This window comes from Platalea leucorodia (genome assembly GCF_965183815.1).
Source record: "Platalea leucorodia genome assembly, chromosome: 5".
NCBI classification, from domain to species: Eukaryota; Metazoa; Chordata; class Aves; order Pelecaniformes; family Threskiornithidae; genus Platalea; species Platalea leucorodia.
In genome coordinates this window covers 64,068,299-64,096,033 of record NC_138827.1, presented here as the reverse complement: position 1 = coordinate 64,096,033, position 27,735 = coordinate 64,068,299, and the positions used below count along the sequence as shown (strand labels likewise).

Below are 27,735 nucleotides of genomic sequence, written 5' to 3'. Positions count from 1 at the left end.
CTTCTATCTGCTGTTATTGACATAGTTTTGTGATTGATGAAGTGGGCTCTAGAAATACTCTTCAGGTCTTGGATACAGCCAGATATACAAACAGATATTGTTAGGCTAAACCTGCCCCTATGATCCTGTTTTCCATAAGATTGCCTGGCCTCTCCAACTCTGGGCCTGTAACTATCTGTGCTTTTCATCACCTGTGCATCCACACCTTTGAATGTATGTGGTAACTTTGTTACTGGCAGTGGGTTAGTGAAGAAAGTGACCTGTGTGGCTAGAATTTACAGCTGCTGAACTGCTTCTCATTTTCCTTCTCCGCTACCTTGTGACAAACAGGGGATTCTGTTGTAGTGGCTCCAAGCCAGACACTCACTAATGAGGAATTTCAGATGCTGAGGGATCGTGCCATCAAAGTTGTCCGACATTTGGGCATCGTGGGAGAGTGTAATATCCAGTTTGCTCTGCATCCAACTTCTCTGGAGTACTACATCATTGAAGTTAATGCCAGACTCTCGAGAAGTTCAGCTTTGGCCTCCAAGGCGACAGGGTAAGATTATTTTAAAAAAACAAAATACTACAGAACAAACAAATTAATAAACAAAAACTGAGGGGAGAAGAACAAAAAGAGAGAATTACAATAAGGGACTTGGATCAGTGTATTATTTAAACACAAAAGTGACAGCTGCAAGGAAGAAGAGTTCCTGCGTCTGTTCTCCATGCAGTTAAGACAAGGAGGTGCAAGCTTAATTTGCAGCAAGGAATACTGAAGTTGACTGTTAGGGAGATCTCTGGAGTTGTCAGGTCAGTAAGGTGCAGATTTCTGCATGGGAAGCTTCTAAGAACAGTTCTTGTCAGCATCTGCTAGGATTGACCCTTGGAGAGTTGTTCCTGCTGGGAGATGGAAGAAGGGGTTACTGAGCCCTTCAGGTCCATTCCAGCCTGCCGATGCTGTTACTACAAATGGAAAAACTCCCAGGAGGTGTGTGGGGGGGAGCCTAATAGCTGTCCTTGCAAAGCATATCTACTGTATCCATATGTTGCCTGCAAATCATCTCTGGGACCCAGAGGACCACAGTTATTAATGAGATTTCTGTCAGATTGATGCAAATGGTATTGCTAGCTGCCTTTGTTTTGTTGGCTAATCTTAAACTAATCAAGATGAGAATGGTCAGAGCAGGCTGTTTAAAAATTGGCTTCTTAATTGCACTTTGCAGATGCTGTTGAGAGGCACAAATTAATCACTAATTTGCAGTTCTCAACAGCTCTTGTGACTGTTGAAGTGCCATAGCAGACTGGAGATAAGCCATGATGTTGGACAGTGGGCGTTTGATTGTTTTCTTTTTGGATGACAGACTTGCAGCAAAACATATCTGTTTATGTGGTCTCACTGTGGGTGTGACAGATAGATATTTAAAATGGTGGCTTTGCAGATAATAAAGCAAGTCCCAGATATAGGTAGGTAGCTCTACAATGTGTTAGGGTAGGAAGCTGGACGGCCCCTGCTGTGCTTGAGCATAGTAACCTTCCACTGTGTTGAGGAGGGAAAATCACCTCGCATCTGTTTAATTTGATCCATTCCTGGGATTTGCAAGAGCAAAGTACTTCCTACTCTACCATTCTCTACCTCTCCTCTATGGCAGGTATCCATTAGCATTCATTGCTGCCAAAATTGCCTTGGGGATCCCCTTGCCAGAAATCAAGAATGTGATGACAGGAAAAACCTCTGCCTGCTTTGAGCCCAGCCTGGATTACGTTGTTACGAAGATACCTCGCTGGGATTTGGACCGTTTTCAGCATACATCCAACCGGATTGGAAGCTCCATGAAGAGTGTGGGAGAGGTGAGTGCAAGACTCTCTCCTTCCCTTCCATTCCACCGCTTGGGAAAGTAATTTCTCTTTCTTGGAAACCCTCAGAATATCTATCTTCAGGGAACTAATGGTTTTTGAAGATATTTATTCAGCTCAAATGATTTTTATGCAGTACTATAATTAATTGAAATGAGTTAGGTTTGTGTAATCTCGGATATCACAGTGTGGATTCATAAATGGTTTGACTCTGAAGGGGAGAGACCACTTTGGAACACCTGAGGTTGACTTCATTCTTAACACTCACTACAGGAGTCTCAGAGTTATTTTTTGTTTGGGGTTCTGTAGTGGTGGTTAATTACAGTATAACTTCAAGAGTTGTAGTCTGTTAAGATTTTCAGTGATGCCGATAAGCCACAGCTCTTGGTTGTTCCCATAGTTATTTGTCCTCTCTGTTAAAACCATATGCCAAATCTCAGCCTACTTCTGCTCTTGAAATCCAAACACTGTAATCTTGCTCTGAAGTTTTGACTTCTCTTAGTGATTAAGTCTCTTATACCTGGAACATGACGGTGTGACTTTTAAACCCTGATTTTAAGGTGTCTGGCGCAATAACAGCATTTTCTGACCATGTTTTAAGAGGAGAGAAATGAAGCAAAATGGGTAAATTATCCGTTTCCTTAGTTAATTACGTATCAGCTACCAAAGCAAAATAATTAATTTCGTATTTTTTCATCTGCCTTTTTTTCCTAATGCTTTTCAAGTAGCTATTTTATTAAATTATTTTGACATGTCAGACCTTCCTAACATCAATTCTACCTTGCTCAGACAGCAAGTCTTCATCACAACTGGAATGATTAATTAGAACTTGATTTTCCATTGGCAGTTTTGGCTTTTAATGGCAATGAGGTTGGTGTTTTTTGTTTTTTTTTTTTTTCCAGTGAGTTGATGCTTACTGATATTAACTCTCTGTGCTTAGGGGTTTTTGGACTGTTCTGTAAAGCTGGGGTTCCTAAATACGGTTGCCTTGTGCACCATCAGCTGTAAACGCTTTGTGGCCATACACATTTGCAGGAGGAAGTATCAAGTCCTTCCAGTGGTCATATATCACTAAAGCAGAACTGCATGACCCCCCTGTCCTTCTCAAGGCAGGATGCTGGGTAAAAGGAGGAGGGAGATATAGGAAGAGTCAGTGCTCCAACTGTGCACATCTATGACTGCTGGGGGGTGAACTGAAACAGGGATGGAGAAGCTTAAGAGATGCAGTTTGCAGCTGGTGGAGGTACTCAGGAAAAAGGTTAGTCTCCAGGACCTGTGCGTAGAAGGTGTCTTTGAAGTAAAGAGTTTCTTGCTGCTATGTCTCTATTAGTATGGAACAGTCATCTCCCCAGGCCTGAACTTGAAGCCAGATCCCAGCACCTGCTGCATTTTTATTAATTGAATAGTCTGGCCTGGCCTGTTTTTTCCTGAGCTCTGTTGTGCTGGGCAGTGGGCCTGGAGCTGTGAGAAAAGAGAAAACAATGTTATTTTTTTCTTTTGACATTTTTCAACATTGCATTTGAGAAGATTTTTACGCTGTTAGGGTTTCACTGCACTGGGAAATAAAAATGTAGAAATTTGAGAAAGAGCTCTGTTACCTCGCAGATTTCCACAGAGAAAGGCCTGTTTTCTTATTAGATGTGATGTCAAGATTGAAGGAGGGAAACCCCAGTGCTGCTATGCCAAGAAGGAGTAATCCTTTAAGAGAGCCCTCACAGGGAAGAGTTACTGTTAAATGTAATTTAAAGGAAGAGGAGCAGATTTCTTCTGAACCTTAAAATTCCCACTGTGAGTTTCTATCTCTAACAGGTTCTTAAACAGAAATATCCTTCTATATTACTACACCCATGCTGCTGCATAATGCTTCCCTCTACTGAAGTGCTTCAAAGAAGTTTACAGAGCAGAGCAGTGGCTTTCTGTATTTTACAGGTAGGGAGACGAAAGCAGAAAGTAGTCACTTGTCTGAAACTCCCTGTTGATAATATTGGCCAAGTCAGGCCTAGAAGTGGGACTCCCAAGGCTCAGTCAGCTGCACCTGTCTTAAAGCCAGCAGGACTATTGTAGGGAGGAGGTCCAAGGGCTGTAATCTTTCTGTATGTCTATCTTCGTGGTTTAAATTTGCACTCCTCTGTTACTCAGGGGATAGCTGAGCAGCAGCTCACCATAGCTAATGTGGAAGTGCTCTCCATTACAGGTCATGGCTATTGGACGCACGTTTGAAGAGAGCTTCCAAAAGGCCCTGAGAATGTGCCACCCCTCTGTAGATGGCTTCACTTCACATCTGCCTATGAATAAAGCCTGGCCAGCCATCGTAGATCTCCAGAAGGAACTCTCTGAGCCATCCAGCACTCGGATGTATGCAATAGCCAAGGTAATAAAAGATAGAAAGCCCTTGACCTATGCCCCTTGAATTATAGCTACCAGATTGGGTCAACTGAGGTCATGGAGGTTGAGTATTCTTCACCCCCTTGCTTCCCTCCATCAAGCACACTGGGACCACCTTGCATAGGATCCTTGCTGTTGAAGTACAGATATTCTCTGTCGCATGTAATTTTGCCTGCAGAACATAATAGTTGGCTGGGTATATGACTTCAGTTTTTCCTACTGACATCTGTATTTTCCTGCATCTTCTATATTCAGGTAATGTGTTTGCCTTTTGTTACACTCTTAGCAAATGCTCATTGCATTCAGCAGCAGGTGCATTCCTGTGTTGTGGCACTTCAGTTTGTAGCTGAGTGCTGGTGGAGACCTGGATCACTTTCCTTTGCTTGTTCCTGTAATATAATTGTTTGCTAAATATTGGCTAATGTTCAGTCCTGATTTACACTAGCGTAAGTGTCAGTCGAAGTTGGCCAGTTTTGCAGATTACCATTAATTTATAGGAAGGGAGGAAGGAAGGAGAAAATAAAGATCCTTTTGAAAACTGAAACCAAGGATGATAAAGAATGGCAAGCTGCAGGCTGTGAGAGTAGTCTTTTCACAATTGTTGCATTGGTGTGGGCTTGAAACTAAAAAAAAATTAAAACTCTATATTAAATTTAGCATACGGGAAATCCCCTGTTCTTTGAAATAGGCTCAACTTCCCTCAGCATTCTTTTAACCCCTTTCCTGTCACACCAGGCAAATCACTTAATCTCTTGAGGTGTCTGGGTAATGCGGGGTGTTATTGTAAGGGGAGCTAGGGTGTGAAATTATTTCTTCCTTCAGCTCCATGGTGTTTGCCTGTGTATATCATATGGTAAATGTGGGGTTACTTACTTTACAAGGTAGGTGCAATTACACGCTTCAGTTTTGCTGCACCTAATTTGTCCATCTGTCCATACCCTCTATGAAGAGGAGGGGACAGCTGTCTTTTATAGCTCATACTTTACCTGTTGGGTTTTTTTAAGATTGCAAACCTTCCTGGCAGGGAACGCCCAGTTACTATTTTTTGTGCCCCTGACTTTGTGTGGTGGAGTCTTTAATCCCTTTGTGCTCATGTGTAGATACATCTCATTACATCCTCCACATGAGTGTGGGGAGCTGAGGTTGTGCTGCATTTCTAAAACGGTTTTCACATAGCTGTTCCTCTTATAAATAGTCTGAACAAAAAGCACAAGATGCTCTATAAATGTGTGGCTTCTCCAGCTGTTGACTCTCGCTTTTCAAACTGGGGAAATGCATGTCTTCGTAAGTGTAGAACATCCTTCAGCAGCTGTGCTTGGTCTTTATTATAGCTTTAGCTTGTGACTAAGAGAAAAATCTTGCTTCTTGTCTCTCTGAGTGGCTCAGAGAGCTTTTATGAAAGGTTAATCTTAGCCCCATGTTAACACAGGGGATCTGGGGAGATGAAGGTGAGTATGGGTCCCGCTGAACACTCTAGGTGTTCCCAGCTGGTGGCATTTTCACTGGGAGCTGTCGAAAAAAGCAAGATCGAAGTCTTAATCCCTCCCTGCAAAGAGCTGCCTCTGTCTGACATGGTGCACTAATTTGTCCCCGTTAATAACTGAGGCAAGCAATATCACTAAGACGTACTTCTGGCAGCTGGGCCTTCCTGCCTGGAAATCCCTTTCCAGCTTTCTGACATTTAAAAGCCAACAGTGAGCCCCCTTAGCCGTCAGCTTTGTTTGGAACAGGATGTAGTTTCCTTGTTTGTCTTCTCCCCGCCCTGCCGCAGCCCCACTAGTCAGCTCTCCAAGGCTTTTTACTTTTTCACTCTCCTTTGTCTGTTGGATGATGTAACCGTCCAGGTGAAAGAGAAGGGAGTTCAGCTGCCATTCAGAGCTATTGCTGTTGTAATTGGACTCCCTGTTGTAATGTAAAAGAAGGCACTAGGAGAGAGGCTGAAATAGATGAGACTTGTTCCTTGGCCGGAGTGGCCGAGTGCTGTAAGGATGTAACTGCCTGATGAGCAGGGCTGCTCAGGTTGTATCAGATCTTTTCTGGGCTCTCTTAGGGATTGTATACAAGTGTCCTCAGAAGACTTACGCTGTGGATTCGATCCATGCTCTGTTTCACACCAGGGCCCTGGTCTCCTAGTTTTCCACACTACAGACGTGTTAGTTTGCACTTGTGCTCCTGTCCACAGGCAGCTAAATACTTCTTTGATGAGGAGCAGGGATGGGACTGAAGGAACAAGGGTGCTGGCCCTAGAGGCAGCATGGGCAGCTGAGCTGCCCTCTGTTGCTTGGCCTGGAGACTAGGCTTGCTCCCTGACTCACGGTGTGAAGGCAGTCCCATAAACCCCTTGGCTTCCCAGTGTGGGACCAGTGTCTACTGCATGGGACACTCTTGAAGGTGAGCAGCACTCTAAGGTCATGCTGTCCTGCTGTGGCTCCCTCCCCCTTCTTCTACCGTGTGTTTAGGCTGAACTCCTTCATGTAGGTTTGAATAGCGTAAAGCCATTGAAGTGCTGCCCAGGGCCCCTGATCAAATCCTACAGGGATTTTCTGCCTGGAAACCTGACTTGCCCCTGTAGTGTGGTTATTTGGGAGCAAGAACTGTCTGCAAACTCATTCTTCTTTCCCAGTCTCCAGACTTATGCCACAGGGGTGAAGATGGTTTATTTTCTCTGCCCCTCCTTTGATTAAGGAGGGGAAGGCATTTGTTTTTTTGTTTCCCTTGAAGATCCCTAGGACTCTTAAATAAAGTATCCTAAGCATATTAAGTGTATGTGGTCATGCTACCTGTGTGTGTATGTGTGGCTCAGGGACCATTGACTGAAGGTTAGAGATCCTCAAGACATGCAAGTCTGCATGTGTTTTGTGAAAATAGATGGGCAGAAGAAAGACCTGCTCACATCGCACTAATGTGGCAGTGTGACTTTACCCTCCAAGCACTAAGGAATCAGGGTGGGAGGGACCCCTTACCAGTTGCCTCATACCAGTATTATGCCCAGAAACGTGTGAGAAGCCCAGCCTTGTTATGGCCAGTGCTCAGGGACCGCTGTGATGGCCCCAGGCTTCTCTTTGCAGGCATTTGGAAGAGCAGTGGCTGTTGGGTGGCAAGTGCTAGCTGAAGGTTCATTGTACGACTGGTTACTCTAAAGGAGCAAAATGTGCATTAGAGATTTTCACCGCTGCTTGTGAATAAGCAGGCTATTCAAGTCAGCAGCTTATTACCTCTCAGGACAAGAGAATAATTGTGAGAAGGAGACCCAGGCAAGCTGCCTGGAAATCCTTTAGGAAAGGTAGAAGGTGGTGTCAGTATTTTGCAGTGCCCGATGAGAGCTGTTACCCATCCCTTGTCCATGCGTGTGGTGCCTTCTTGGAGCACAACACTGAAGTGACCTGTGCATTTCTCTCAGCTGGCGTGAAGTCTCCACATCACAGTGCTGAAGCATGCGATGACGGTACAACGTTGTGTCTGCAGCTTGATAACTTGGAGGAATAATGCCGGGGTGCAGTGGGCTACGCTCATTCCTGGATGAATGCTGGAGTTTTCTTCAGTGGCATTTCTCTGGCTTTGTTCCAGGGATGCTGCCCTGCAGGAAAATAATTAAGCATGGTAACAAATTAATGAGCCTGATTACTTCAGCTCAGCAAAGATACCGTGCTGGTATTATCATTATAGTTGATTATTGTTGTTTTATCAGGAGGATTGTAACTGTACACCACTGGTGACACCGAAGAAATATCAGTGATAGAAGATATAACTGCAGTGTATCAAGATACAGCTGCTCCCCAATACAATCATACTGGGGGTCTCTCTAGCATATTCCTCTGTTTTTTTTGTTTGTTTTTGTTTGTTTTTTTTTTTTTTAATACTGCAGTGTCCTATAAAACATTGTCGTTTGAATAATAATTCTGTGGGGTTCCTTTTTTACCCCATGGTTGCAAATAGTTTGATAAAAATAAAATAAAAAAAAAGCTCCAGCAAGATAATGCAGGGGAATTTGAATGATCTTGGCACTGAGATACAGAGTGAGAAGCCTGAGCTATGTTGTAGCTGCAGCGCATTACCCAGGACTGGACTTTCCCTTGCTTCAGGGGTATTTCAAGGCCATATGTTTTGATTCAGCCTGTATTTCAAGGGTAAATCAAGATTTATGCTCCGAAGCAAAAAGTTTCTCCGCAGCTGAGAAGCTGGACCTTGCTATTTAACATTTGCAGCTAGGAGGTTGGCAGTGGGTCTGAGATTTAGGCTGGTGCCTCCCTACACTGCTTGAGGGGCATGTTTTCTGTTGCTGTAGGAGACAGGATCCTGGGGTAGATGAGCATTTGATTTGTCCAGCTTAGTCTACAGTACTTTTTATGTCTTTATGCTATGTAGTTGCTGCTACCTATTTGCAGACTAAATCTGTACCTGCAAAGCATGTATTAAAGGGGCTGTTTGGTGCTGTCCTATTTTTGGCAGGCCTTGGATAATGAAGTCCCTGTGGATGTCATTCACAAACTCACGGCTATTGACAAATGGTTCCTGTATAAGATGCACAGCATTGTGAACATGGAGAAGGTCCTGAAGGAAGTGAACGGGTAAGAAAAAACAACAGCTTTGTCCTAGGACACAGTGATCCTTCTAGGGATCCTTCTGCTGGGAAAACTGTGGTAAGCCCTGAGCACAGGTGCAGTCAACGCTGAGAGGTTTGTTTCAGTGCTTGGAGTAAGCAGTGTTGTCTTAAAACCCAGTTCACTGCCTCGCCCGGACAGAGGAAATTTCTGAGAACACTCTTTTTGGTAAAAGAACTTCTTTGAGTGCTTAGGCATCTTGGCTGTTCCCAGGGATTATGGAAGTTCCAGTTTATTTTGGAAAATCCTCACTGTATCTCTGAGGCTAAGGCTGGGAATGTGGATGGCCTGCAATGAATAACAGCAGGCTGCAGCTGCACTGATGTACCTAGGACAGAGTTAGCCTTCAAACACAGGACTTGTCCTGACTTACTACACCTGAGGGTCAAATACACTGCATTTTTTTCCTGCCTGGCCAATTGATTTTTAAGCTTTTCTGCCTTGCTGTGATCATGCAGTGTGTGTTGCTTTTGTACTGCACTTTCAAACATCTATAATTCCGGACATATTTAAATATAAATCTTCTTCTTTCTTCAAGAAAAATGACCATATAAAACTAAGCAGGAAAGATAGCAGTAAATTAAAGCGCTGAGCTGTATTTCAGTTCCAGCCTCTTGCTGACTTGAGCTTTCCCTTCATGGTTTACGAGGTTGGGAGAACCTCCTTGCTGAGTTATTGGCTGTATTCTGCTTCGGGTACCCGTTGTGTTAACCACGTTCCACCACATGATGGCAGTGGGAGCGCACCGTTGCCAGCGCATCACGAAGGTGCTAGTTCCTCTACTGCGATTTCGGCTTCTTTGACCAGCTGCACTGTTTTAATTGAGCAGCTCTTGCTGTCCCTTGCCCCCCGGAACAAGCTGGATCTGGAGCTAAACAAAAGTAAATGTGGAGGGAGATGTCGAAGAGAACGAGTAGCTTGATTATTTACGGAAATCTGTTGTTTGGCTGCACAAGTGTCTGCCCTCTAACATCCGTGTCAAGTTGCATTTGTCTCAAGTGCCTTAAATATATATATGCACAGCTCCTGAGGAAGAAAAACAATATATCCAGAATTTCCTCACTGTTGGAGTGGCATGCTCTGGAATGATGCACTGATGGGGAGCCCAGAGGTTGGCCCCATCCTCAGCAGGTATAAAGCCAGCATCACTCCACAGAGGCTTATCGTGCCAAACTGTCTTATATCACTGAGGTTGCTTTCCCTTTCTCTGCGGTGGGTGGCAGGCAGTAATACTACTAGTAATGTGATCAGTAGCTGGTACGATCCCACATAGTTTTTCATCCTTCTGGTGACTAGGCAGCAGACTGTATAGCCGGCCTGCTACAGCAATCTCTTTTGCAGTATCCAACCTTGCGTTTGTATAGTACGCAACCAATGTTGTGTCCCTTGTAAGCAGATTCGTGCAATTCAACGCACATTGCAGGTGATATAAATTAACTTAGTCTCATTCATTTATCAGTGCAGATTTTCACGCTGGTATCCTTGCTCAAACCTTCCCAAGGAAACTCTCTAACCTCACAACTTGCATTGGAGGGAGGGAATGGACTGTCCGGCTGTATTATGTTGAAGGCAGGTTGGCACAAAGGCAAAGAGCCAGGGAAAAACACTTCTGACCTGAACTAAGAGACTAGTCCGGTGAGCCACATCAGGAAACGCATCTCTGCAATAGCCGAGGGAAAGCTAATTGAGTGATGCAAATGAGACTTGGCAGACGTGCTCTTACTGCAGCCAGCTGTTTCCAGTCCCTGGCATGCCTGGCATGAGTTTTACCTGTGCTACAAGATTATTTCCAATTGAAAAGAATGGGCTGTGACACCGTCATTGCTTTAAATCTTTCTCTTGTTGAAATACAGTTACCAGGACCAGAACTAGTTGCCCTGTTCCCAGGCACTGTTGCTGGTTTTGTTGAGTGAGCACAAGTGTTTGGTCGAATCCACCCCAAACCCCCAAACCAATCCATCCATCCATCAAATTCCTTTTTGTCTCTGCATTGTTTGGGGGTTCTTGGCAGCGAGGTTTTGGATGCAGTTGGAGTAACATCTCTTCCAAGAGTCTTGCTTTGGGCCCTGCAGAGCTGTTGTAGAGACTGGTAACAAGGAGATGCTCTCTGTCTAGAGGAAATTCAGAGCCAGAACAAGTGGATATGACAGACAGATGGGGAAGGGGGATCAGATGCAGGTGGAGGCCTTTGTGAGCAGTTCAGCAAGCAGCATTCACACACTGCGTGCTGCCTTGTGTCCTCACCATGTGGAGTGATTCAGAGATGAGCAGAAGGCGTCACTGATTTATGCAGGGAATCTGTTTCCATAGGGAAAAAACCTTTCCGACCTATAAATGTTTGTCCATTCTCAGTGGTGTACGGGCAAGGCCAGCCATTTGCAGAGACAGTAGAGACTGGGAAGGGTACCCTCTGTCCCATTTATGTTTGTCCCAGCGAACTTCTTTCCAAAGAAGATTGGACCTGGTGCTGGTGAGACTGTATAGCTTTTGTCATGCTGCAGCATTGTTTCCATTTGACTCTGCCTCTGGGCCCTCTAAGATGGAGAAAGAGTTGTTTCAGGTTATGTGATTTGGCTGCAGGAAAGCAAATGGCCCGAGTTGAATTGGGAAAAGAGCCATTTTGAGACTACTTGCAAGAATATCCAGTAATATCACACACATGTCAAACAGGTGCCTCTGCTGTTTCTCCTGTGACCTACGTATTTTTCATTTTAAGTGGAAACTTACATTGTGGTTTTTTTGTTGTTTTTTGACTGATTACCTTCAATAATGTAATCTTAACTATAACCTTCCCCATCACACACACGCGCACACACACAAACAAAACCACATATACGTACACACACACACACAGAGAAAGAGCAAGCACCATCCCATGCTCTCAGTCCATGAATACGCGATGGTGCGTGGAGCACTGGCAGTGCAATAGGATATACTGTTATCAGGAAATTCTTTCCCTAGATTTGGCCTGGCCTGGCCCGTGAGAGAAAATGGAGGGGAAGGGCCCTGGAGTGGCCCCACTGGCTGTTAATCGCACTGGCAGCTCGTGAAGGAGATGGAAATTTGAACAGATCATGTTTAGCTGTCTGAGGCAGTGAGGAGTGAGATGTGACTTTAAGGCCAGGGTTATGGACCCAGTCCAGAGCGAGTCAGATTTGCAGCAGGGTCCAGTAACACCATCATCCCCAACAACACAGCTGAAGCCAAAACCTCGCTGCAAAGAAGCTTGGAAGTACCATCTGGGGCGTGTTTGACTCGGGACACTGGTGGCCTGGGCGCAAGGGAAAGCCTCTTTTGGAATTTGCATCTGTTCTTTGACCATCTGCAGTGAGGATTTGTTTGCACGTGGCCATGGTTATTTTTATCTGTTCCTGATTTTGTGATCACTGAGAACTGTGGCTGTATGCAAGGAGAATGTATGACAAATAGCATTAAATACAGGTAAAGAGGTGGGCAGCTATGGTGAAATCATCACTTATGCCCAAGTGACGTGGGGACAAAAGCCTTGTTGACAGTCAGTAGGACTTCTGCTTCTAAGTCACTTGGGCATCTCTGTAGGAATTGAACCTCCAATTGATTGTATTTGCCATTACTTGGGAGCTCATAGGGATGGGGGGAAAAGGAGAGGTAATGGAGTCAAGCTGGCTGCTGGGGAAGATCTGAGTAAGACCCAGGGAAGATTGGGCCATCTTGCAACAGGCAGAGTGTGAATATATTGCCCAACGAGGAACACTTCAATATTAATAAAAGGCTGTAAAGTGGAATTCAAGTGAGAAAAGAGGGGCATGATAAACCCTCGTTTTGCAGTTGAGGAGCAAAGCATAGAGATGGTAAGCTTGCCCAAAGTCTCAAAGGATGTTTGGCAGAGCAGTGAACTGAAGTCTGTCTTCTTAAATCTCAACTTTTCAAATTAACCTTAATGAAAACAGGAGATCTTCCTTTTGGTGGATACCAAACTAGCCAGCCTACTAGCAGTGGGAAATGATGGCACCAATCATGTTTGATAACTTTATACTTTGGAACTTTGTTTTGGAGGAGAACATGTCCTTGTTCTGTGGGCATTGAGTGAAAACACCTCCTGGCCTGTAGTTTGCTTGAAAGGGGTAAGTGCAGTCCTGAGTATTGCTCTTGTCGTTCCTAAAGAGACACAGGTTAATAGAGGGGAAAGCAGAAGAAAGTGGGAGGGTGCAGACCCACTTCAGCCCAGCATTTGTAGCCAGGTGCTCAGTGGCCCATGGAAGAAGTTGTTTATTGCGAATTCCTTTTTGAAGCTTATGTCCTTGGGTCTGTGAAAGGTGTGCTTTGAAAGCTGCTTGCTGGAAGCATGACTTGATTCCAAAACATGACTGTGGTGGAGTAGCCACAGAAATACAGGTCCTGGAATTAAAACCCAGCTCCAGCAGGTGACCTGGGAAACAATGCAGGGAGGAAAGATCAGACAGGCCATCAATAACCTGTGTTCTTCCACAGTGGTGGTTGCACACCCGCTCTTTTCAAAAGCAGTGTTTCTGCTGACTTGCATGCTTTTGGGACAGGTCAGAGACTATAAGTCAGATCTTGTGTGGGCATAAAGCAGAGCAGGTCCAGTGATGCTAAATGAGGCTGCACTGATTTATGCTGTTTGAGGAGCTGTCACTGACATATTTGTAGCACTTGCTTTTAACTAACTGGGAAGATTACTTTTGTCGTCTTTGTGAACTGTGGGGCAGGGAAGACTCGGGAACAAATTAGGAATTCAGTACATGAGGAGAATATAATATAAGCAGCTATTCAGCAGTGTTGTTTTTGCTTTGTGTGGATCTGACATAAGATACTTTCTATTTGTCTTATAGAGCCATTGGTAATAATTTCACAGCTGTATTTTCTTTCAAAGCATCTGTAAATTTGTAAAAACGTAATACGCATTTTTTTCCTTGACATGGAGGATATACAGGCATCGCCCTTTAAAGGTCATTGCGGAATCTCTGTAGCCGGTATGTACAATACCAGAGCAGGGGAGTCTGTACCATGGCATCCCAGCAAAGACCTCAAAGCTGTCTTTTACCAAGGGTAGAAAATAGGCTTTGAGGAATCATCTATGGCCCATTTCTTGGCTGTGTTTTGGTGTGAGCTGCTGCTTCAGCACATTGCTTAATCCTAGGTGTGAGTCATTTAGGTCTTAGGGCATAGTGTGAGGTTCATGTTACTTAAATCAAGATGTCCACAATGAGATTTATTAGCCCAGGGACCTGAATGTTAAAGATGCAGAGCACTGGAGTGATAGTTGTTCAATGAGTGAGATTTGTTGGTTTACAGCTTCTGCTTCCCTAAATGCTCCTTTGACAGCTTTTTGTCAGTCATCTCATGAGTTTCTCAGGAGGGGAAAAACAGTAACAATCTGTCTTCTTGAGAAGAGAAGCAGGGAGAGAATTTATACACCAATCTCATTATTTTAATTGTAGCATGTTCAAAATCTTGTAAAACATCAGGAGCAATCAAGGAAGCCACTAGGAGCCTTGAAGCAGAGTGGGACAATGAGGAAAAGAGGAAGAATATGTCTTTGTACATAATCCAGCCTGAAATCAAGTAGGCTTTTGAAACCCTCCAGGTCTATGACTACTGAGAAAGGAAGAGCTCTCTCAGGACTGGGCATTAGGCATTTTGGTTCCAGCGCTTCTTGCTTCCAGTCCATCCACTTTGCTTGCCATAGCAAAACTGTAGTCTGGGCTTAAATCCTCCCTCCAGATTTAGGAGGAGCTTAGTTCAAGACTGGTGGGCTGAGCCAGAGTGTGCTCATCTTTGCAGCTCCTATGTGCGTGTCCAAGCTGCATGAATAGCTGCTGAGATAAACCGGAGGTGACCTGCAGGGGTGAGGCTGTGGGCTTACAGGGCAGATGTTAACTGATGCAATAGCTGTGTCCCAAATGCTCCCAGCTCAGGCTTTGGCCGTCAGTTCACAAAATATTCCTGATCCTTTTGATCAAGACCCATTAACATGCGCCTAAGTAATATACAGATGGGCATAAACTTGACAACATACCTAAAATGAAGCAGAGCCTGATCTAGGAGACAAGAAAGAGTGCTTCTTCACGTATTGAGCTGGGGCTTTCTGCTGGCGTGTTTATTTAGCATTATTCCTGAACTGGTGGATCAGATGAAAGCCAGTCAAGTGGAAGAGAGGGCCGTGCTGAAGCAAGCAGGCTCTCCTGATAATTGCAATGCTGCCAGTGTTCTTCCAGTCAGTTAATAGATTTCCCCAGGTCCTCTGTGCCAGGTGAAAATTTCCTTATTAAGGGGAATTTATTCCATTTCCTTTTATCATTTATTGTTGAAGAAGTGGTGAGTGGATGGAGTTCCAAAGATGACAGGGTGGAATTTTAAACAAAAAGCAACAACAAATCAACACTGGAAGCTGAAATGGAGGCACAAGCAAGTTTTGAGAAATGCTTGTATGGTTTATAAACTGCAAAATGTGTGGGGGACTAGCTTTCTGAGGAAGTGAACAGCCACTAAATGATTATGGCAGTGTGCACAAGTCTAATTTTCTGGGTTTGAAGCTCTGAAACTTCTGACTGTCATTTTGCAAAGGGGAATGTTAGGAAAAAGGAGAATTATAGGAGTCTGGAATCATGGCCACTTAATCTTCCCTTGTTTCAGAATTGATTATAAACCAGCAAGGGAGTTTAATCTTTGGAAGACTTTTTGCTCTGTGTTTGAAGAGTAAGTGATGCTCCAGGGGAATGTGGGAGGCAGTGATGTAGGACTGGGTCATGTGTTTGGGAATAGCCAGAACTGAGATTTTTTTTTTTTTTTTTTTTTTATTTCTCTTTTTAGTGCTGGATTTCTGGTGAGCTCTTGGAAGGGTTATTTGCACTCAAGCCTTCAAAAGAGATCAGCCTGATTCTGCTCTTGCTGGCTTTAGTGTCTCCAGCAAGTCTAAAGGGCTGTCTTGGAGCAAAGGCGGTGGGAACAGAATTAGGTCAATGCTGGATCTTAAAAATCATCACCCCTTAACCTCTGTGTGTCTCAGTTTTGCTATCTGTAAGATAAGCATCACCCTACCTACTGTTTGCATATTTTTTTTATATTCTTTCCATGAATCTTGAGACATAAATGCTAAAAATTACCCTTATTAGTAAATGGAAACTACCCAGGTGCAAAGATGTGTGTCCAGTACGTGCAGAGAGGCAACCTGATTTCCGTACCAGTGCGAGGGTTTGCAGCTCTCTGATCCAGTCCCCTTTAAACATGGTGGAGCAATTCTGCTGGCTTGTTCTGCCTGCCCCTTCTTCTGGTTGTGCCTTCAAACCCCCGGGAGCTACCTCAGAGGCTTTTGGCAATTTCTCATCTCGTGGCAGATTCTGGTTTCAAGTGCTTGGAAAGCAGCACTGCTGGGTGTTTGACTCCTGCCGATTTTCTGTGACAATATTAAATGGCAAAACTGTTACATCCCCAGGGCTGGGTTGTCAGTTCTAACCTTTCCTGCCTCATGGTGAGCTGGGTGCATTTCCTCCATATTAAGCTGCCTCCATGGCAGTGAGAAATGAGAAAACCCTTCCTGCCTAAGTGCTGCTTGAATAGAGGTTCCCACTGCATCTTTCTTATTAGCCGCCTTGAAACCTACGTCTCTTATCTTTTCTTTATCATGCATTGGGAGTAGCAGAGGAGAAAATGCACAGTTTCATTTCCCCTTTAGGTGCTCAGCTTTTCTCTTGCACACCAGTTGTCCTGTACAAAGCTGGTTACCTTTTTGCATGGATTAGTAAGTGTCCTAACCTAATTTAAGTTGCTAGCCCAAGGCAAATGAATCATGTTGCCAAATAATCACTGTTTCTCTTCTACCCGCCCTGCTGGGGGGTATGACGATGACTGATATTGTTATAATGAGATACAAAAAGCTGAATTGAAACAAGCTGAAAATGAAGGCAATTTTCTTTCTCTGTCAGTAATCAAATGACAGCCAGCTATGTGTGTTTCTGAGGCAGAAGGGAAGGAGAGCAAAGAAGCAAACTGCACTGAAACAGGCTCATTTTCTTGGGGTCATCAGGTCTGCTCACTTGTACTTAGGGAATGCTGAATCTAGGAGAGAAATCTAGCATGGGTGTGTTCTTCCTAGTAGCCGGTGATGGCTAGCGTCTCTTTTACCAGAGAACTGGCAGTTTTGCTTGCTGTGTTTCCTCCTGTAAAACACCCGTCCATGCCTTCAGTTCCGGCATTCACAGTTCATGCAAGAAGTCCTGCCTCTGAGCTGAGATCAGAAAGCAGAAAGGGCTGAGGAGAAGCAGAGATTTTTGCAGTGGAGGAGTTAGTGCATGGAAACCTACTGTGGTGCTGCAAAGTGGGTCTTATTTTGGGAAGTCTTTCTGCACCCAGAACTAAATCCAAAACCTGGGAAGCACAGCCTGCTGGATTAGGCAGGACTGTTTCCTTCTGACACTAGCAAAGAGCAGGATCTGCTGGAGTAAGAAGGGTGATATGGTGGAGGGTTGTGGAGAAGATCAAGGGCGTAGGTGGTACTCCTGCCTGGAGTCCCCTGAGGGCAGAGCAGGCTGGTCATTAGTGGCAGGCTGGGACAAAGGGCAGAAGACAGCAGCTACAGTGAGCGTTTCCTTTCTGCAGATACTCACCAGCCGTCTGCTATGCTCTTGTAGGCAGGTGGAGCACTCTGTGCTCATATTGCAGGGGAAGGAGAGATGGCACTGGGGAATTCATAGAGAAAAAACCCCTACCCAGGGATGTGAACCCAAAAGTTTCTGGTCCCCAGTTTTGCTGTCGGAACAGCTGGTTCGACACTTCTGTGACTCTCACCTGTTTTACGCTAGCCTGACTTCACCGAGGGCAGCAGAGCTGCTCTGTGCCTAAGCCAGAGTGGAAAACCCAATCCAATGACTCTCTCTCATGCTTCAGCTTCCTGACACGTTCCAATAAAGTGGCCTTACCCCTCTCCTCTCACTCAAATAACATAATGCTATTTATTTAAAAATACCATCAAGCAAAGGACATTATTCAAAAGCTCTGATTTAGGAAAATTGCTTGTTTGTTAATCATTTCCTTTTTCCTGATTCAGAGCTTGCTTGCTCATAAAATATTGATTTATTGGGCAGGCAAGGATGCTCTTGGCAATAAAGATGAAAAGCAAAAGTGCTGATAAAAATACATAGGCTTTTTTATGTTTTTGCAAAAGCTAAGCTTAGAAAAGGTAGCTTAGAAACAGACACAGGCAGAAACTATCAGGGCTATAGGTGGAGTCAAAACAAAGTGGAACAAAGATAGTGTGGGAGAGAAAAAAGTGGTGGGAATAAAGGGGGAATGGAGAAGATGAAAAAATCAAAAGCAAAATGGGCAAGAAACTGCAGAGATGGCCAGGGAAAGCAACGGATTTAAAATAAACAGCAAACACTAGGACTCCTAAAAAGCAAAACCAGGAGAATGAGAACATATGGAAGTATTGAGAGACCCTGACTGCAAATATGAAATCAAAAAAGGTGCCCCTACTTTACCCTGTCTATCCCCCTCTCCCTTTTTTTCATAATGTAAGAAGCAGCACCAATTATATGGAAAATGGATACTTGAGACTGTCAGAAGGAAAAACCTACTTTGCATGTGAGCCTCTGAAGGTCGTTTCTACTATGTATCTCTGAGGTCAGATGCTTTTTGAAAAGACTGGCCATTTCTGAAAGTAGGTAGAGCATCCTCAGTAACAGAAAGAAGGCCTTGTTTGGGACAAGTTGTAGTGTTTTGAGGCAAGTTGTCCCCCGAGCGTGGCAGAGTTGGGGGACAGTTATGCCTCTGAGCAGCTCGTCCCAGAGCTTCAGGAATTTCATGCCTTTGTGTGGAGCAGGCGGCTGCAATGAGAGGCGGGAGATATGAGTACATAGATAATTATTGATCCAGCCCAGTCTGGTGAGGCCTGTATTTTAAAATTTAGACTGGGAGGGTGAATGTAAGGGAGAGATTGAGTTAAAGTGTGGCCATGGAGATGTGGGGGATACTGAATCCAAGAAAGGAATCACTGTGGGTCCTCTGTGGAGGCTGTAATGGCAAATGACCATACAGTTATTGTGGATACGGTGACCTTGTACTAGCCTGGTAGAGAATGCTGTGTGGGAGATGATGGACCTCGTCATGAGTCACTCATTCCTGTCTCAAAAATGTAAGGAAAGAAAGTGATTCACTTCCTAGCATCAGTAGTCTTGCTCATAGACTTTATCTTATAGGTGTTTGTGGGGGGCATCCAGTGCGAAAAAGATCTTTTATGTATGAGGATTGCATAGCTTAGCTGGGTCTTCTTCCTTTTCTTGCCTTTATGTGCATGATCCTATAGCAACTCTATGCAGTATGGAAGACACAAGCACTCATGTATCTTCTAAGTATTCCTGTAAAGCCTCATGCAGAGGTGTTTTTCTTATTTAATCCCAGTGAAACAGTTCCAGAAGAGACACTGAGGAGAGCCAAACAGATCGGGTTCTCAGACAAACAGATTGGGAAATGCCTGAGGCTGACTGCAGTCCAGTGCCGTCAGCTGAGACTGAGGAAGAATATAATGCCCTGGGTGAAACAGGTATGTGAGAAACATCGCTGTTCATGGTGGGGGCTTCCAAGAGTACAAGGAGCAGGAGACCTCTATGTCTTTAGAAACAGCTAAGGTAAACAAAGTGGAACCCCTGGCTCTGTTAACATCCATGGAAGTTTTGACATTGACATTAGAGAACAAATTTCACCCACGTAGCTGTTACTTCTGCACTGCAGGCATCAATGTAATGACATGAACATCCCCAAAGAGACACTCAGAATATTCTTGTTCATATTCTGTGTGGCTGAGGGGGAAACACAGCTATCTGGCTTCAGGAAAAGGCTGAGAATGCTGGCCCACCATGATGTGACCGTGAAAAATGTAATATGTCATTTCTCTTGGTAGTAACTTTTTACAGGGTAATACTTTATTTGAAGTGTCCTATTGTTATGGGTTCATTTGCTATTCACTGTGATAGCAGGAGTGTAATGAGCTCATCTAGTATTCATGGCAGTGTCATGAGTGCTTTGCTAGGTGTTCTGCTGCTGCATTTAAGGTATGTTGGTATTAAACTGCCACCAGCTGTTTTTTTGTCCTTAAAGGGAAAAAAAAACCCAACCCAAACTACTGAATGTTTCTGAAAGTGCCCATCTGTATCCTCAGGCCTGATTCCAGGTGCCAAATCTCCTTCTGTTCCCCAGCTGCTGTTTTCCTTCTATGTCCTCACCTGGACCACAGAAACGTGCCTGGTCTTGTGCTGTATTCTTTCAGCTGCATATGGCACTGCAGTGCTGGATTGATTTCTGTGCCAAGGTACCCTTAATAAGGTCATTCTACGTACGCCTGCATTTGTGGCTTCAAAGCGTATGTTTCTTCTTGAGCCATGAAGTACAAGTTGCAGTATTAGCAACAGTAATGAGCAGCAGACGCTTACATAGTGCTAATGGCGTAAGGTCACATTCTTCATTATTCACAAGGATTTGGACAGCCAGTGGGTATTCCTGAAAATACTCGAAGATTGGATAGATTTTTTTAAATGGTATATCATGTAAAAATTCATGTCAGGACTGCTTCAATATTGTTCCCTGTTCAGTATTCTGTGTAGAAATGTTTCAGCTGTTTATTCAGGGAACTTCAGCAACTGCTGGTGATCTAGATGGACTAGTTACCATGTATAACATGCAATAAGTAGTTGACACAAATAATTTTTGAACAGCCTAGTAGGCAAATTATTCTTCTTGGCTCTCTGGTGACTAATTACATAAGAAATTGTTGAAAACTACATATAAGGGGTGGTTGAAAATCACTCTTGCTTTGTGTACCATGTAATTATCAAAGCATGAGTTATATTGTAACATGAATACGTAGTACTTGCACTGCTGGCTGCTACTTGGGATGATCTCAGAGTGGTACTGTGTGTATGTTTGTATTCAATGTGAGAGTAAGATGAGGTCAAGAGCATAGTGTGAAGATCCCAGACGGTGCAGCTAAAGAGGATGGGAGACCTGGAGGAACGGAGATCTGTGTAATTAATGCTGCCAAACTAACTAGAGAATGAGGGCCTCAGCAAGAAGGGATGGATGAGGAAAGTTCCTGGAGTGTGAAGGTGTTTTATCAAAGAGGTGCAGAGCTAAAACTGCAGTTTAGAAAGAGATGGTAGACTCTTCTGTTGATTGAACTGTAAGGTCTGGGGGGGAACGCCAGGCATATGCTGTTTTGCCAGCATATGGCAGTTCAGATCACCTCCTTTTGAGGAAAGACTTGATGGGAAAATAATAGGACAGATATAGGAGTGGGAAAGGAAAGAGGGAAAAGAAAACCCTCAAAATACCTGCATGTAAGATGGATCTTGCACTGTCCAAGTCACAATCCCTCCTCTTCTCTGTACAGATCGACACACTGGCAGCAGAATACCCAGCAGTAACTAATTACCTCTACATCACGTACAATGGGCAGGTAGGCACACTCGGAAACAACAGTCTCATTGCTGTCTAGTTTGATCTCTTTCCCCTATGCTGTGTTATTTCTGGAGATCTTGCAGATGTCTCAGTCTCTGTAGCAATTATTTTGGATGGCGTTACATATAATCCCCTTACAGCAGGCCTGGAACTTTCTCTTGCTCAAATACTGATCCAGTGCATTTAGCGTTAATGTCCCTATGTTGTTACGATCCTGTCCTATATCACCTGTACTTGCATCCTCCGTGCATAGGTCAGGTGCTGTGAATGCAGAACTCATGTTTCACTTATCTCATCCTAGCATTCATTTTTATGTGAAACTCCTTGGGCTGCTTGAATAGCCAAATCAGAGGTGCTGCATCTCCTTTGGTTTGGGTGCAGCACCACTAATTCCACTAATTCCAGGAGAGTTGCACTTGATTTACACTGCAGTAAACGAGATCTGACTTGAGCCCTGAAGGATCAGACAGTTGGATACGGGCTGAGCACCAGAAACTGTTTATTCTGAAAAGCATGGAGTTAGGTGCTGTGGAGTACAGATCCTAATGACTTCTCCTTCCCTTCTCAGGAACATGATGTAAAATTTGATGACTGTGGAGTGATGGTGTTGGGCTGTGGACCGTATCACATAGGTAAATCTTTCTTACAACTTCTCTATTCTCCTTGCACCCTCGAGCCTTCTTTGGATATTCTTGTGGTTCATTTGTTCCTCTTCTCATGTGGTGACAAAACCCTCCAGAGCACAGTGCACAGGACATCAATTCCTAACACAAGGTTTGCCTTTTACACTTGCTTGGAGACTTCATTTCATGCCCTGGAAAAAACAGGAGTATTTTATTACTTTTCACTTGAAACTGAAGAGCATGTCATTTAGTTGTGATTTCCGCAGGTTTTTTTAACCTTACTTTTTCACATGTTAAGGCCTTGAGAACCCAATACCTTGTATAGAAGTTTGTTGCTGCGACACCTATCTTATATGTTTACTGCCAGCTCATGACTATGTTCTTATATACTAATCATTTTACTACTGTAAGTATAGGTGACTATGAAAATATTGCGAAATCTTCAGCTACTTTTGTATAAGCAGTTCTCTGTATGCTGTTTTTTCAGCCCACTCAAATGATTATGCGGCATAAGAGTTTCCTCATGGCTATGAGTATTGGGTAGATAGACTGCTTAATTCTGTATGTGATGACTTTCACTTTTTCTTTTCATGGATCCTTCCAAATAGCTTGCAATTATTGACAAGAAAAAAATTGCTTGTTATTCAGAAATATTTTTGCTCTGCATCTCACAAGTAGCAGTGATGGTTTTTGAAAGCTGAAATTCAGAACTGCATCCATTTGTTTTGCTTGGATGAGCAGATCACGTGCTACACTCCTGTTGCTGTTTGTAGGATGTGTCTTTTTGAACTCAGTTTCCAGTATGAATGTTGAGATGAGTGAAATCTGGAGGAACGCTCCATGATTATGCTTATTTTTTGTGAACGCTTCTGCCAGTCAACATGCTGTGTAGGATGGTTACAAAAAATGAATATAAAAAGGATGGCAGTGTTGTTTAGTAATTTGATCGAATATATGTGAATACATCTTGCATCGTTCACCTGAAACTCCTAATTGTTTAGGTTAGCCATATGGTCTGAGCTTGGTCTTACCTGTTCTTTAGCTTTGATTAGATCAGGGCAATCTTTGGAAGAAACTGCAACTAAGTAAAGGCTGCTAAAGGAAACCATTACTTGCACCTCAAAAAGACGTTTTTCTAGGTCCAATAGCCAAGTTGATTTATTTTTATTTTCTTTTGTTATCCTTTGAAGGCAAGTAAGCAGCATGCTTTTCCCCTATGCCTTCAGAATTGTAATCATAATTCAGTGGGATCAACTTAGTGTTCCTGTGGATGTACATTTACAAAACAGGAACAGGTCAGAAACGGCTAAATGATTTGGATGGAAGTTAAACATGTGAAGTTACCTTTTTTCTTTTTTTTTTTTTTTTTAACCAAGGTTATTCTTCCCTTGGTGAAAACTGACTTTTAGCTTAAAAAAAAACCAAAGCTACTTTTGTTTGAAAATATTTTGAAATATATTACAGTCAAATCTTGACAATGTTGACAATTTTGCAAAGAAATAAAATTATTTGGGTGAAGTGTAAAGTCATTTAATAAGTCATGCTATATTCTGCATTTAAAAAGAAAATTACCCAAACTGAATTTTCTTGTTCTTTCTTATTAACTAATATGCCAAATAGAAACATGATGTGAATTGGTACAGTTGCACACTCTTGAACTTCAGAGCATACTTTGATGTACCTTTTCATTCACACGTAAAGGCCTCTGGCTCACTGAGAGCCTGAGCTGCAGCGTGTGACCTGTGCTCCATGGGGGTATTGCTCAGATATTCAAGGCAATGCTTGCTCTTCTCTTGCTGCCAGGAGGGTATCTCCTGTCCTGGGAGGGGGTTTTGTTTGTGTGAAAGTCAGCCCTGAAAGCAGTATTAATAAGCTCTTCCACCAAGCATGTGGACCAGCAGAGTGCTCTGTAAATTTTATGGTGTGCACGTAGGTATAATGTGATTGAAACCTGAAAGTGAGTTCAAAAACATGCCTGTATTGATGTAGTAATTATCTTCTGTGGAGCAGTGGCTGGTTATGTTACAAAAGCCATTACTAGTGTTACCAATTATTTGCTATATTCCCTTTTCTGACTGTTTGGACATGACCATTACTGGATGTGGCTGCAGTATACTTTCAAGTGTTCACCTGTTTTCCCAGGTAGTATCTAAAGCAGTCAGATGGGGACTCTAGATGACCATTGTGTCTCAAATTTGAGGTTTCTTATGTGTATAAGAATACCTGCATAATGGAAGTGGAATACAAAAAGTGAACGAGCATCTGGTGACCCTTCTGGGAAACATCCAGTTTCAGATTTGATTTCCCTCTCTTTTCTGTGGGGTTTTAGCTGAGACCTAGGCATGTTTTGAGGTTCCTGTTTGACAGAAGCAGGGAAATAAATAGTGTGCCTGTCAGTGACCTGTGACAGCCATCTGTTTGTGACTAGGAGGCAGCAATTAAGCACAATGTGAATTTCCAATATATCGTGTCACACAATTATATATAAAAATAATGATATCAGTGGTTAACGATCATGTAATGACCGTGAACACATCATGATGAGGCCAAGGTTTTCTTGTAGACTGTAAGCGTAACCATTTAATGATGTTTTTTAATGCGCATCATTCTCTGTTTATGGTACTCCTCTTAGATGTTTGAGCTTAGAAATTTATGGGACAGTAGCTGTTAGCACAAGTTTGGACACCAGCATTGCCTGAAGCCTGCAGCGTTGCCCAAGTGCCAAGTCCTGCAGCTTGCCCAAGGCCAAGCACGAAGTCCTGGTGCTCACCTGAGCACCAGGCGATTCCCTCTTTCCTTTAGAGGTGGCCACAGTACTTACTCAAGACAGTAGGATGTACTTGCCCCACAGTGTTGCCTAGTCACTCTGGCCTTTAAACCAAGATAAAAGGATCACAGAGTGGCTCTAAAAGTGTTGTTCTATTGATTTTTCGTATCTAGAGTCAGTGCACAGGAAGATTGAACCCACTGAATTGTAATTTTTCTGTTGTTAGGTTAGCCACACTCTGCTCTTCTGGAAGGTAAAAACCACTTCAATCTTCTGGTTTTTAAACCATATCTGTACAAATGCTTCGTGTTTCCTCGAGTAAACAGAGCTGTCTCATAATAATGGGCACTCAGTTTGGTCACCTCTAAGCTTCTGCCTCTTAAGTTCATCTCAAAGTGTGTTGGTTGGGAGGCAGTAGTAGCTGGCTGGGCAGCAAGAGCAGACATGAGTGTTTATGCGTGCAGGATGACAGATGTGTTAGAGGCCTGTCACTCCTGAGCAGCTGAGCCAACTTGCCTGTTGTGCTTGGAGGCTCACGTTTGTGGATGATTAGTTTCCATGGGAGAACAATTAGATTTCTTGCTCTGAGCTGACAGGAGGCAATGATGTTGTTTTTTCTTCTTTTTCTTTTTAAGCTTGAGTGCTGAGAACGTTTGTTTATGTTTTCTTCTCTGCATCCTTCCTTTCCTTGCCCACTTTTCTGTCTCCTGGCAGGCAGCAGCGTGGAGTTTGATTGGTGTGCTGTCTCCAGTATCCGCACGCTGCGTCAGCTTGGCAACAAGACCGTTGTAGTGAATTGCAACCCGGAGACGGTGAGCACAGATTTTGACGAGTGTGACAGACTGTACTTTGAGGAGCTGTCATTGGAAAGGATCCTAGACATCTACCAATATGAGGTAAAGAAAAGCAGAAGCAGCAACAAAAAGCCATGAAGCAGACCAAACTTTTCAAAATTCATGTCACTAGTTTGCTTTGGCAGAGCGGCTGGGGGTGAAGGGGGAGAGCTTGCTAGCAAAAGCTGTTTGGTTTGGATCCCGATGTTGCATTTTACACATCGTTGATGTTCCTAGCAGACTGCTCAATAATGAATGCCAAATAAATATTAAATTATTTTGCAAGATGCCATATTGTGCAATATTTACAAGCAGATTTAATTTGCTACACAGTCATTTATTGCACAAATTGTTTTGCCCTTGCAGTGCTGAGCTTTAGCACTTAAGCATATCCTTGACTTTAAGCACAAGTACTCCCCCTGAAGCAGCAGAACAAGTTATGTGCATAACGCTAATGTGCTCAAGAACTTGCAGTCTTGGCTTTACAATATAGTGGCAACGTGGTGGATGTGGTCCAGCAGGCAGGTCAGGAAGGGGCACTGGAATTGCCATCAAACCAAAACATGTTCCGGCTCCTGATCCAGATATTGCACTTGTCTGTCAGGAGTTTTCAAGTGCTCAGAAGTGCTGATACTAAGAGATGGAGAGGAGTCCCAGACAGATTTTGTAATGGAAGGATATGTAACGTAAACAGTTGGTCCCAATATGGAAAATGTTGATTTCTAACTGGTAACACACTCAGCTTGGATTTGTGTCTGAGGCTTTCAAAGACGCTTACAGGAACTTAATCTCCCTTGAAACTCAGTGTGAATTCTGAAATTCAGAAACTTTGCAGAACCCAAGTCATGTTAAACTTAGGATTTTTCTTGGCTCTTTTTTCCCAGTATGTGACAATTTGGGCTCATCTCCTTTGTGAATGGGTGCAAGTTTCCAAAATGGTTTTATAACCTGGCTACATTTTGACCGTTCCCAAATTTGGAACCAAGAAAGAGCACATCAGAACTCAAGTCCCAGTCTCTAGGCTCTGTTCTTAAACCATTTGCAAAATACTGTTTAGGACCATTTTTCAATTGCATTTTCATATTTTCCTATTTTTACATGTTGTTTTACCTCCTCTTTAAATTTTCATAAGAACCAGAGACTATTATTGGAAAGCATAGATTTAGGACAGGCCAAAAGACTCTGGTGGCTCTCTGGAGTCTTAAAGGCTGATTTTTGAATGCTTTAGGATTATCCATGAGGCTCAGCTCTATAAATATTGAACTCTTGTTTACTTAAGCAAAACTGAACTTCTGAACTTGGGGCGTGGAGGAAACTGGTGTGACAGTTTGTCAGACAAATAACACTGATGAAACACAGCATCTAATTACTGCAGGATCAAAAAGAAGGTAGAGATAGGTGATGAGGGAGCAACTACTCATTTAAATACGTAGTGCTAGTAATTAGCAAGTTGGGTAAGAAAAATATGTGAAAAGAATAATGCATATATATTGAAACTTGCATTATCCTGCTTGTCACAGCAGGGCTTGGTGAGTTTGATGGGAGGCGTTGCAGATCTCAAGGTCTAATAACAGCATCCTGTGGTACCCACAGCTGAAGGGGAAGCACACTCTTGGCAATTTCCCCAGCTCAGCCAGCCATGCTCATCAGCTGGACTGTGCTCTTGCTTCTGGGCATGTTTTTTGCCTGTCCTGCTTGTGAAGTAAACCAAAAAGTGATCGTGAGAGGAGAGAGGGCAGGGAGGAGGCAGCAGGAGCTGAGGTAGTGGGAATAAAAAGGGGGAGAAGAGAGATGTTGGGACTTTGCAGAGTATGGGTATGAAAACAACCAATCTGATGTTTGCTCTGGAGGCGTTAAAGCCATCAGGGTCTGAGCCTAAACATCCAAAGTTAGGGTTGTGCTGTCTAATAAGTCTTGAGATGAATAACTAGTGACAAAAGGGAATGGTATCATTATGCCTAATTTGCAAATAGGGAAACTGAGCCTCTGAAGAGTAAAGAGACTGCACAGCCTCATGCAAAAGGGCATAGGCAGACCTGGGGACAGATTCCAGACCTCCAGCAGAGTGTAGTCTAAAATATATTATTTGTTATGTGTCATTTTTTTTAAAAATGAGTGAGCCAAATGCTAATATTCCATTAACAGAATACTTCCTCAGGCAAATGCAGTTGGAAGTCAGTCCCTAAGGAAACGATGAAGTTAAAAATTCAGAATCTAATTCTGAGATCCCTCACCAA

At 43.4% G+C, this 27,735-nt stretch overlaps 1 protein-coding gene across 1 annotated transcript in view; it reads left to right on the top strand.

Annotated features, from left to right (window-relative positions):
• The window catches only part of CPS1 (carbamoyl-phosphate synthase 1), a gene marked incomplete at both ends in the record, with an annotated part of 94,877 nt that overhangs the window by 38,508 nt on the left and 28,634 nt on the right, over positions 1–27,735 (top strand). Inside the window, 8 exons of the mRNA XM_082312098.1 lie at positions 331–541; positions 1,635–1,833; positions 4,034–4,210; positions 8,674–8,792; positions 19,224–19,365; positions 21,208–21,273; positions 21,844–21,907; positions 25,380–25,561. Coding sequence (XP_082168224.1) covers positions 331–541; positions 1,635–1,833; positions 4,034–4,210; positions 8,674–8,792; positions 19,224–19,365; positions 21,208–21,273; positions 21,844–21,907; positions 25,380–25,561 — 1,160 coding nt within the window. The remainder of the gene's footprint in view (positions 1–330; positions 542–1,634; positions 1,834–4,033; positions 4,211–8,673; positions 8,793–19,223; positions 19,366–21,207; positions 21,274–21,843; positions 21,908–25,379; positions 25,562–27,735) is intronic.